The 12,372-nt window shown below is 36.6% G+C and overlaps 1 protein-coding gene across 1 annotated transcript in view; it reads right to left on the reverse strand.

Moving 5' to 3' along the window:
- The window catches only part of LOC143879625 (HAD-superfamily hydrolase, subfamily IG, 5'-nucleotidase), a 24,750-nt gene extending 18,434 nt beyond the window's left edge, over positions 1 to 6,316 (reverse strand). Inside the window, exons 1-7 of the mRNA XM_077382105.1 lie at positions 6,143 to 6,316; positions 5,862 to 6,035; positions 5,615 to 5,751; positions 5,359 to 5,508; positions 3,439 to 3,540; positions 249 to 413; positions 1 to 84 (exon numbers count right to left, since the gene is read on the reverse strand). The exon at positions 1 to 84 is cut by the window's left edge and continues 27 nt beyond it. Of these exons, the coding sequence (XP_077238220.1) occupies positions 1 to 84; positions 249 to 413; positions 3,439 to 3,540; positions 5,359 to 5,508; positions 5,615 to 5,751; positions 5,862 to 6,035; positions 6,143 to 6,224 (894 nt within the window). The 5' untranslated portion in view covers positions 6,225 to 6,316. The remainder of the gene's footprint in view (positions 85 to 248; positions 414 to 3,438; positions 3,541 to 5,358; positions 5,509 to 5,614; positions 5,752 to 5,861; positions 6,036 to 6,142) is intronic.
- Positions 6,317 to 12,372: the final 6,056 nt, after the last annotated feature.

Here is a 12,372-nt window from a genome sequence, read left to right on the forward strand (position 1 = left end):
CACAAAATAATATGGAGAATTAGTTAGTAGGAAGAGTTTCTTCCCCTTCTCCCTTAGCATTCTCAGAAACCGTAGCACTTGGCCCTGGAGTATTCACCCAAGTAATACTGAGTCAAGATTAAATAATAGGATAATGGCAATAATTCAGCCGCATCAAATTTTGACGAACAGAAATATAATTATTTTTGAAATGGTAACAGAAGTATAATCTGATCAAAAAAAACAATGGATATGCGTATACTGCTTACATTTTTCACTAGGTATCTTTGGGGATCGATTAGAATTCCCCTGTGAACCAACCCGCTATGGTGAACATGTTGAATTGCATGATTTACATCTTGATAAACATAGGAGGCATCAAAATCCAACTTGGCATCTACAAAGTGTTGCACAATATCTGCAATAAGACATGCCTACAAAGCAACAAACAGTCATAAGACCAAGGAATGAAATTTCATACAATTCACAGGACTAATTAAAATTACAAGGATCTTATTTTCTATTAGATCATAGTCGTGGGCTTTTATAACTAAGCGCGTGCCTGACTCGGCAAAGTTATATGAACTTTTTTCTATTATCATAATTATTAAACGAAGTCAAACACTCTCACTAGAAGTTTCCTTTCACAAAAGTTTCCAAATTTATCAGTAACACATACTTTCTCTTTATTAGTAAAGTACCATTATGAGAAAAGCATTTGTTCCGTCAATACTTTTAAAATAACATGAAGAAAACATCATATTCCATACATAATAAAACCAAATTTACAAAGAAGAATTGCATCCTTCTCACCATCACAACCACAAAGACAAAGAAAGACTGTTTTCTTGGAAGTAACTCATTTTACTAATATGCTCAAAATACTAGCAATAAAAACCCATCCTTCTCTATTTGAAATATACCAACGTTGGAAAGCATCTCAAACTAATAATTGAAACATTTATGGGAGACCATCCACGCCGTGGAGAATTAAAAACTTAAGAAGATGGGACCAATCATTAATGTTAAAAGAGTTTTATTGAATTTTTAGGGAGTTATTTAAGTCTTTTTAATTCATAGAAAGCATTTCAAACTAATAATTGAAACAATGATGGGAGACCATCCAGGATGCCATGGAGAATAAAAAACTTAAGAAGACGGGACCCATCATTAATTTTAAAAGAGTTTTATTGAATTTTTAGGGGTTGTTTAAGTCTTTTTAATTCATAAGGGGGTAGTAGAGACTTTCCCATCAAAGTCACTTAAGTTCTGAGTTATGAGTGTTTTAAATAGGCCCCACACATGTATTACAAAAAATTTCAGTGTCTTTAAGTCACTAGAGGATATTTTAGTTCAAAAGTGTTTGGTTTTGTTTAGGATTTTAAAACTTTCTAATTTTCTTTCTTTTCTTATACTTATGTAGCCTCTGGGACACTTTTGTTTTTATGCTATGCAATGATGGAATGAATAAAGATTTGAAGTTTTTTCTCTCTCATATTTATGTGATGCCTTTTCGAAAGTGTGATGCTTCGTATCAAGTCAGTTTCTACCCCCAAGCTCTTATCTTATCTTTCTTTCCGAATTGTGATGAAAGAAAAATCAACGAGTGAATCAAATATGTGCAACAAGAAGAGAAGAGAAAGAGTGACATGCAGAGACAATGCAGTCAATAGGCTAAAAGACAAAGAAGATTACTTATGAGAAATAAACAAAGAGACAAATAAGCATTGCAAGACATGGGCAAAGATATCGACTTATTAAATAGAGAACAAAGGAATGGTCAAGTAGTCGCAAATGAGAATACTAATGATTTACAAATAAGTACTCATTATGGAGGAAAGTATCACGGTTATGAAGATAACAATTAACTTTAAGGGTAGACCACTATACAAAGGAATGGACAAGTACTCACAAATGAGAATACTAATGATTTACATTTAAGTACACATTTTTTGAATGGTACAACTAAGAACACATTATGGAGGAAACTCTAGTGTATTTAGTGAGAGTACTCATACAATTATGTTTATGGATCAATTCTCGTTATTTATCTATTCTACATAATCTTTTACAAATGAAGCACTGCTGTTTTCTAACTTTTGAACACTCAATCACATTGCGATGGAGTGTTCAAATGTAGACAGCATTCACGAGAATGCTGTGCATGTACAACAAAGAGGACATTTGAGTCATATACAATGTCAAGCTCGAGAAATAAACAATGATCTTAAACAACCAAGATGGTGAACTAACAAATGCATTTTCTTTTCTTTCTATGTAAAGTATTAATTTTTATAATATATTGTTTATATTTATTTTTAAATATCACCATTCAAAAAAATATTTATTTTTAAATATTTTTAATATTAAATACGTAAAGGTGAAAGTGTTGTTGAGATGGAAGACAAAAATCAGCATGGTGTTCATCAATATAGAATTCCAACTTTTCCAAGAGAACCAATAAAAACTAGAGCTAATCAATTTTATTTAGAAGTTTACATTCAATTAAAGTATTCAACCGAGGACAACATTCTAATGCAGATAATGATAGAGGTTCTAAAAACAAACGTGATGAAAATGATGGATGCATTCCAATTGGTCAACAAACAGGCAGTGAAATTTGGAGAGAAGCAAAAAACCAAAATTCACAATTGTGCTAGAGATTTTTTCAGTTTATACATTATTCAAAAAAAAAATTGAAAGATAAATATTACAACTACCATTTCTCAGATTATTCAAATTTTCAATAATAAGTTTGCTAGAACCAAGGCAGTGCAATCATTGTGGAGCAAAGTTGTTCTCCCTTTAGTCACATGAGTCATATCATTTGCAAGGGAAGATAAGGATGACTCAGATATTGTCACCAAATCGACTCTCACGGCCAGTGTGCGGCCAAAGCAAATCCTAGTTGACTCGACACAACGCACCCGGGTACTTAGTCAACTCGACCAATTAATTGGTTAACGCGAGCGAGTAATTGGTTGATGCGATCAAGTACTATGAAGAGTCAAAGGAAGACCTTCTATAATGTGTACTATCACTATGCACTTAAAAATTCTCAGCTTGAGAATTCATGACTAACGAGAGCAGGTGGGCCTTCGGTATTTTATTAAGATTTGATTATTTTTTGAGACTTAAATACTAAAACTTGATAATTAAAAAAATATATGCAATACAAAGAAAAACCTACACTACTCTAATAAACAATAAATGCCATTTTCATGCTTCTACACTATCGATATTCACAGCTTCTGTTACATTGTAAATAATACTAAATGAAAAGAATCAATGAACATAGAATATCAATAGCAAATGAAAGAAACTGCAAGCAACATTTTATTTCTTTTAAAGGCATATTCAGTATTACTATATACGGTGTGGATTAGCCATCCCATGTTACAAGGCTACAAATACATTACATGTAGAAGCAAAAAACACAATTATAATAAAGAATGCTACCTCACTAAAGCAAAAGAAATCCATAAGACCAACAAGTCCACGCACTTGATCTCGGCCAATATGCCGCGTTCCATATATCTCTTTTATTTCGTCCCTGTTTAGCTGCTTGCCAATATACCAAAAAGATGGTATTTTGAGATTGTAAAATGAATAAATTCACCATTATAAAAGGCCAAATCAATGTGCCAAAAAATTGTTGAAACAAAGGATTAGATGAAGGAATCCTCAGATCTATTGCCTCCAAGACTTCGAAACTAGCAAGAAAGAATCATTGGGCCATACAAATGATTTTTTATTTTAAGAAACCAGAGGGACTGATTTAAGATGCTTTCAAGATCAAAAGGATGTCAAAACCCCCTACCCTGTGTAATATGCCCTTAAGTAATGAATATCATACCAAACTTTCAATAGGTGATGCAAAAGCAATGCTTGACCAAACTCTATGTGCAAAGAGGGAAATCCTAGGCACCTTAAAATGTGATATCATACAGAATACAATTATATCCATGAACTGAATTTTCTATTTTCAATGTATATTAGTCATTGCTCCCTTGGTTATGCTAATGGGAACTTCTTTTAGCAACTATAACTTTTTTTAGTGTTGTTGAGTACTCATATTTCTAATTTGCACAAGAAAAATCAGATTACTGATTTGCATCAACATTGTGGTAATGGGAACTCTTTAGAATATAAGTAGAATAGTGATATTCTAAAATGTGGGAGAAGAGTGGAGCTTATTTCAGCTAGAATGGCAATATAGAAATGCTAAAGCAACCCATGGACTAAACAACTAAAGCTTAGAGTATAACCCATATGCACTCTATTCTTTGTTGGTGATGGGGACCATCCTAGGGTCCATATTCTAATTTTTAAATGTCTTTTAACTTCTTTTTAAGTCCATTAAGTTGTAAGAGGAGTATCATGGTCCATTTCAAAAAAAGAAGGGGTACCATGGTCTTTTTCCATCAAGATCACTTAAGTTCTTTAGGTTATGGGTGTTTTAAATAAGCCCCACACATGTATTACGAAAATTTTAAGTCACTAAGTGATTAGTAGAGGGTATTTTAGTCAGAAGTGAGGTTTTTGTTTAGAGTTTTAGAACTTTCTTGTGCTCTTTTTTTTCTTATACATATGTAACCTCACTTTTATAGGATGGTATGCAATGGAATGAATAAAGATTTGAAGTCTCTCTCTCTCTCGTGTGGATGTAATGCCTTTTGAAGTGTGACGCTTCATATTAGGTCAGTTTTCTATTCCTAAGCTTATCCTTCTCTCTTTCTTTATCTTCTCTTTACTCCCACCACTTTTTTCACCCTCCCCGATTGGGTTTATAAACTGTTCCTCTTTCCCCTTATCCTTTTCTCTTTGATATTCTTTCCCTCTTTTCTTGATCTTGATCTTTTATGAATCGTGATTTTCTTTTCTTTTTTCTTTTTTTGATGACATAGGGTATCCCCACTAATCCCTGTGGATGCAAGCAATCACATGTAAACTACGTGATCGGGTTTACTATGGGGGGGATTCGAACTCGCGTCACTGGGGAGCATACCCATGACTTTAAGCCAAAGAGCCACACCCAGGTTTTGATTTTCTTTTCTTCTTGATCATGATCTTTTTTTTTCTTAATCTTGATCTTGCTCACTCTTCTTGATCTTGATCTATTTTCTTGATTTTATTCTCTACTTCCTTTCTCTTGGTCATTGATTAACATTAGTTGGCCTTCTTTTTTTTTCAGTATTGCCCAAAATGAGACTCTTACAATTGAGGTTTCACTTCGCACATATATCATATAGATAGCTGAAAAATTTGTGAAACAAAGCATATTGGATAGAATGGAATATCATATCCAAATTCAAATCAGTTACAAACCCAAAATTTTCACATGCAAAACTAAGCAAGAAAATGGTTTAAACACAGTACCTTGCAACGTCCAAAGAAGCATCCATCGGGCTCAATAGACCCAAAGAAATCCAATTTCAGAAGACACCCTTTCTGCCTGTCATAATATAGTCCTCTGATGGGAAAGGTAGGATCATATTTAAACTGCAAGCAACTCTCAGGGTACTTAAGCTGACACAATAACATCAACAGCAAAATCGAAGAGTCAGCTCAAACTCTAACAATGCTACATAAAAAAAAACATCAATTAACGAGGAAAAAAAAAACAGTAACTAACCTCATTAACTATATGCTCTTTCGCAAGGTCGTAAATCAAACTCTGCAAATTCGCAGAGTAATGAGCCAATGTGTAGTCGTAATCAAAGCCGTAAACCTGTATATTTTCTAATCTTAGGTTTTTATTGACATAAATCCCTAATACCAAGATCAAAAGAAAAGAAAAAAATGCCGTTGTCAGAAATCAAATATTTGCGATTTTAGGATTGGAAATAAAATAACAGAACAAAAAGAAGAAAGAATAGAACCTTCAGGATTCATCTTAGGCATTTGCTTTAGCGCAGAAGGAATGTTGAGAAAACTCTGTTTGGCAGCATCAAACTCGCGTCTGATTTTATCAATCTCATCTTCGTCTTCGAAAAAGCTTTCCGCAGAAGCTACTGTCGCGTTAAAATTCCGTTGAAATTGACCGAATCCAAACCCTAGAATCGATTATTCGGAAAACGTGAAAGAAATTCATTTTTCAGAATCTGAAAAAAAAAAAAAAAAACTGTAACAAGAAAAGGAAAGAGGAAATATACATACAGACCTTCTGATAAGATCGAAGCATGGAGAATAGAAAAGGTTTTGGAGAAAGAAGAGAGAGGAAGAAGCCTTCTAATGGAGGGCATGGTAATGGAGAAAAGGCGTCTATGTGTGCAAGGGCATGTCTGAACGCGAGAGACAATAAATCCTGAAAGCTGGAAAGGGTAAGGAAGAGCGGGAGATGTATGGGGACTTATGTAGGAGCCATGATCGGCCGAATGTGATGGGTGGGTCCCATCTTTTGATATCGAAGACGTTCGTTTGGTGGGCCATTGCCCCAAAATCTCTTCTGCCCTTTCATGAAAAATAAAAAGTAAAAGGGGGGGGTCGTGGCTAAAGGGCAACCGCCTTTTTCGAGGTCCGGTCGTATGTACAAATAAAAATGACCTTAGAGTTAGAGCACACGTAACATGTGTGGTGCCCAGTGGATCTGGGCCCCGCGGCTATCTCTTTGGAAGATTGGGGCATTCAAAAATCAACAATTGTAGGCTTCCTTCGACGGCACTCCCTTTGTTGATATTTATCAAAAGACCACTTGCAATTGTATTCGATTGACCTTAGCTTTAAAAAAGGCCAAGCAATCTTTTGATATGTTTTTTCCTTGAGTATTGATCTTGGTGGATTGACTGAGAACCCCACACCTGTATGGACCTTTATGCTATGTTTCTCTAGTTTTTACTACCAAGGCTACGGGAGGGAGAACACCCTCTTGCGTTGGCCAGATATTCATTTTGATCTTTTCATTGTTCTTCTCTTTGCTACAACTGCCGATATGGGTGCAACTGGTGCCGATTTTAGGGAATTTGGATTGAGCTTTTATCCAAGTTGCACCCCTAACTGCATATAATGGTTTTGTTGGCGTTTCCACTCAAAATCAAAAAGATCCCACAGCGAAAAAGTTAATGAATGTGGATGGGCTTATTTGGGCTTGGGCACCCTCCCCTTTAACGGCTAGTTTTTAAGGGCGAGTTCTACCCAGGTCCCAACAACTAAAGACTTCCGGCTGGTGAGGCTACAAAACTGTTGAATGTTTTTGGAGACCCTGCCACCAAGATTCATATGAGAAAGGTTTATCCTTTGAACAAATTCAGTCAAATCGCATGAAACACCGGCCCATTTACAATGAAAACAATTTTCCAATCTTTCACTATCGATGGGTTTTTTCTAATTTGATCTCCAAGTTGATCTAGTTGTTTGTTGATATTTGATTTCGTCAACAACAATTGCAGTTTATTCATCGTCTCCAGAGAGAATTGCGCCTCATTTGGTAACAACATGACAAAAATGAATGCAAGAAAATAAAAGGAGCACAAAATGAGACTGGATTTTTAAATTTATTTAAAGTTTTGACCATGTGTGTTGTTTTAAAACAATTTTGTTTTAACGTTCTGGCCATTTTATATTGTTTCAAATGGAATTTCATTAATGTTTGAGGCTGACTGTTGTATATAAAGATAGCCTTGCTTGACTTGCTTCTTTTTATTGAACATGAAAATGATGCTTTTCTCTTTGTTTTAGGGCGTGTATTGTGACCTTGACAAAAATAACATGAAATATTATAGGGCAGTGATAAATCGACTCCCCAATTGGATAAATCGACTCCCCATGTGTCTTTCTCTCTCCTCTACCAAGAGGAGAGAGATAGACACATGGGGAGTCGATTTATCAATTTGGGGAGTCGATTCAATATTATATTTAAGGTGCGTAAAAAGCGTAGTGAGCATAGGATAAATTATACCGTTCCCGAGCGAAATTAACAGAAGAATATGAGCATACATACTGAGGCCTTTGTATATTCGCTACCTTGTGTTTAAAGGAATTGAAATAACATGTTTTTGTCAAACATCATATATTAAAACATTTCCATAAAAGTAATGAAAATTATATGGTGCCCGATCGTCAAGTCCCTTGTTGGTAGTACGTCAAAAGTACAACCCTTGATATTTGATCCAACAGCAGCCTCTTAAAAGTGGTCTGCTGTTGGATCAAACATCAAGAGTGGTACTGCCCACAAGGGACTTAACGATCAGGCACCATATAAAAACTCATAAACTGTATTCAAACAATTATTAAAAGCACGTTAAGCATGTGTTTAAGAGCGAAAAAAGTAAACTTGAGATTAAGACCACTAATAATATGCATATGTTACTTTTTAGTTTTTACAAAAATAAACTCATTGCGCATGTTTGGTGGATATTTTCTGCAAATCTACATTGTTTTCTTTCTAGGAATCGTAATCCTTAGAGATCTAGCCTCCTTTAACCAACTCAAGCTCTCCATCTCAATTTTCAATGTGAGACTAAAGTTCCCTTACAGAAGACACAATTTGGAGAGAATATTCAATTTTTTGTGTAATACACAAAAAATAAAATAAATAAAAAAGAGAAGTAGTTGCACACCACTACAAGACAAGATACTGATTTTTTCTCCAACCACTTTGCTTTGCTCATCCGTTACGATCACTACCATATTTGTAGCACAATTGTCGGATTGATCAGCTCACTTTAGACAATCCCACTTATTGTGGCCGTATTCTTTGCAACGGTAACATTACACACCCTTCTAGCTGAGCTAGGATCTGGAATTGCCTTTTTCCTTATTCTCTATCAGACGACCTTCCTCTATGATCCTCCCCACAAACAATCAACCCATTCTCAGGACCAACATCTTGATTAGGCCTCCTCCCAATCTCATTTGATAAGAGCATTGCCGTGACTTCTTGCATCTTCACAGTATCCTTATCAAATAATATTGCAGTCACCAAATTATCATACGAATCAAAAAGCAAAGTAGTAGCAAAATGGCCTTGTCTTCTTCCTTCACCTCTTTTCAACCTGCTGGAGCTGATCCACAAAGCCCATTCAAACGCAATCACGTGTAGGGGCGGAGGCACATATAGCATGAGGGGGGCCATGACCCCCCCCCCCCCCCCCAATTAATTGCAAAATCTCTTTGAAAGTGCATGGCTGTGCATCCATATGCTAAGGTAGTTTAGTGGTCATGACCCCCCACCCTAATGACCAATGCAGACAAGTGTAAATTAGTGTGGCCCCCAAGTGAAAATTCATGGTTCTGCCCCTGATCACGTGACGTGCTAGAAGATCTCCACCATCACGCATCTTCTATCCATATAATTACAGCTTTAGATACAATAAGTTGGCCAAGCCTTTTGACATATAAAGTTTTTCCTACTTCTCCCACAACTTAGGCGTTGATTCTTCTTCCATAATGCCAGACATAAAGTTATCTGCTAGATGTAGTCTTATCGTATTGACAACCTTTGACTCAATGTCTTTCCACTTGACATCCGTCATCTTCTCAAGCTTCACATCATTTCATTTTCAACGCCTTAGTCAGGTCCTGATGAACTAGGATGTCCTTCACCCCCGACTATCATAGGGTGACATTGCCTTTCTCGTCAAATCTGTCGATGTTGAATTGGGTAGGACTCAATTCTACGACCATTCCAGATACTCTTGACTTCCCGTTGTAGGGCTCCACCTCGAACGAGAATCTCTCGAATAATACTTCTACCAACGATCACTGTAACCACGATTCAATCACAATGCCCACTATAACTCAATCGGCCACAGATGATCGCTCCAACCTGAGTTTTGATGCCACTTGTTGAGAAAATTCGTTGACCAAATCTGACCTGATTGTGCATAAATAAACAAAAAGCAAGCCAAAAGATGCACATTAAGATTCTACGTGGTTGGGCCAAGATGCCTACGTCCAATAGCAAGAGCATGATCAGATGAAACATAACTATATGGATTACAATGGATTAGCTCAAACCTGCATCATTTTCCCTTGCTTCTCGACCAAGGCTGCACATAGGAGAATACAAGAGAACAAACAAAAGAGAATCCCAATTTAAACCTACAAATAAACTCTCTCTCTCTCTCTCATGCTAGCACCGAGAGAGAAAAAACCTCTCTTCACACAACTCACATGTGCAACCGCCGCACTTACGAAAGAAAATTGAGACTTTTTATATAATTAGGTTTTCCTTAAAACGTATTATTCCTATGTTCCCTCACACAACACCGGTTGGGAAACAAGGCAACTTTCAAGGAGGGAAGATGAAGAATAAAAAGACAAAGAAGAGGTGGATGAAGGAGACAAGTGAAATAAAAAAATGAAAGAGAAGGGGGAAGAAGAAAAGGATAAGAAAACTCGTACGGGTAAGGCTTCTTGGCTTAAACTCTAGTTATGTTCCCCATTGATGCGACTTCGAATCCCTAGGGCTTACCCAATGCGCATGGGTTTACGGGTGATTGTGTGCATCCGATGGGATTAGTCCCGCCCTAAAAATTTGGTGTGGGGATGTCCTATGCATTAAAAAAAACGATAAAAAGGGGAGAGAGACATGCATAGAATGAAATAAAGGCACTATTCTTACAACCCATGTGCGGTACTTCTAAAAGTAAATAGTTTAGGAAAAGGTTTGATGGGAACTTGGTAGATGGTTATTTTAATTGTTTTTTCTAGTGAGACAAATATCTATTATGAATAATTCGAAAAGCCATATGGGAGGTAATTTCACCAACTTTTTGAATTTAAGCAGTAAAAGATTTAAATAAAAAAATACTCAAGAATTTAAAGAAGAAGACAACAATGCTTTTAGAAACGTCGATTCTATCATTTTCAGTTATAAAAATCCATATCCTTTTTCCTATTTCCTTGGCAAAACATCTAGTTAGGTCAAAGTTTAAAAGAGGAATATTTCAAATTATCATATACGGTGCAAGCAATCCCCTTCCTAGAGAAGTATCTTAGCCAAGTAGTTGTATTTAAGACCAACGATCACACAAGGCATGGACCCACTGTCACACGTTGGGTAATTGGGTCGTTGAATATTGCTTGCCATCACAAATCCGGCCTATTGCCATTGGCCCACCATCAAATGTACTTGGTTTTAGACCTGGGTCCACTCGATCGACCTGTCACGGCCCACATATCAACGATCCGATCACCCCTAATGCTCTGTTTGGTTGCCGGGTTTTTTTTGTTCCTGGGAGTTTTGTGGGAGAGTAAGTTAAATTTTGGTCCCATCCCATGTTTGGTTGCCTTTTAGCACTAGGTTTAATTTAATCCCACTCTTGTAATGATTACTTGTGGGGTGAATTTTTTAATCCCACTTTTGTAATGATTGCCTTTTCATCCCATCCCAAGATAACCCCAGGAACAAAAATAAACTCAGGAACCAAAAATAAGCTTGAGAAGATTTTTTTTTTCTACCCAACAGTTCAAGCAACCAAACAAAGGTTTTTTTTTTCCACCATATCTCCCAGGGTATTTTTTTCTCCCACATAACCAAACATAGGATTTTTATTTTACCAGGATACTTCCAGGACTTTTTTTTCCCACCTATCTCCCAGGGTATTTTTTTCTCCCACATAACTCCCGGGAACAAAAAAAACCTGGCAACCATACAGAGCATAAATGTGTTAAGTTTGAACTGACACATGATTGTTTTCATTTATCAAGATGAAATAATCTTACCAATACCTCATAAAAATCAGAATACATGCAAAAGTTCTTCAATTGGACATGGACCATGGATCCAATGACCTACAATCACAGAATTGTGATCATCAAACTATATATGCACAGCACGTCTGCCAGTGTTACCGGCGACCAACGGGATCACGTGAGGTTGGTCAATCTTGCAATATCAACGGTTAAAAAGTAGCATAGATGCTAGTGGTGGCCTACGAGTCTAAATGCATGCTCATCTCCCAGGTAAATTGCTCTTCTCCTAATCAATTGATTAATTGCATAGTATAAAGAAGTGTATCTCTAAATCTACCGCCTTAACCATTCGGCCAAACTTTCATTTGTGATAAACAACCCACATTCTTTTATTTTATATATAAAAAGCAAACATAACCCAAGCTTTAAAGCTGGGTTCGGCTCGTTTATGAACCGGGCCTAAAAAACTCGCGAGCTTTTTCGACCCGAACTGTACAAAGCTCAAGTTCGGCTCGTTTATTTGGCGAGCCTAATTTTTGAGCTCGGATTCGGCTCTGTGCCGAGCTTTTAACTAGCCAAATTCAAACATGTTCGCGAGCCGGTTCGGTTCATTTGCAGCCCTACATACGACGACCAAAATACCCTCATCTTTCAATGAGCTATGAATTACTTCCACGCTCCCCGTCCCGAGGGTAGTGCCGGTATTCTGCTTAAAGCAAGCACGGCCTTCTGTCTCATGTCGGTATTTATTGGTTC

The sequence above is a fragment of the Tasmannia lanceolata genome, unplaced genomic scaffold (assembly GCF_043159265.1).
Source record: "Tasmannia lanceolata isolate RefF3 unplaced genomic scaffold, GAP_Taslan_0.1 ptg000006l, whole genome shotgun sequence".
In the NCBI taxonomy this organism is placed as follows: domain Eukaryota; kingdom Viridiplantae; phylum Streptophyta; class Magnoliopsida; order Canellales; family Winteraceae; genus Tasmannia; species Tasmannia lanceolata.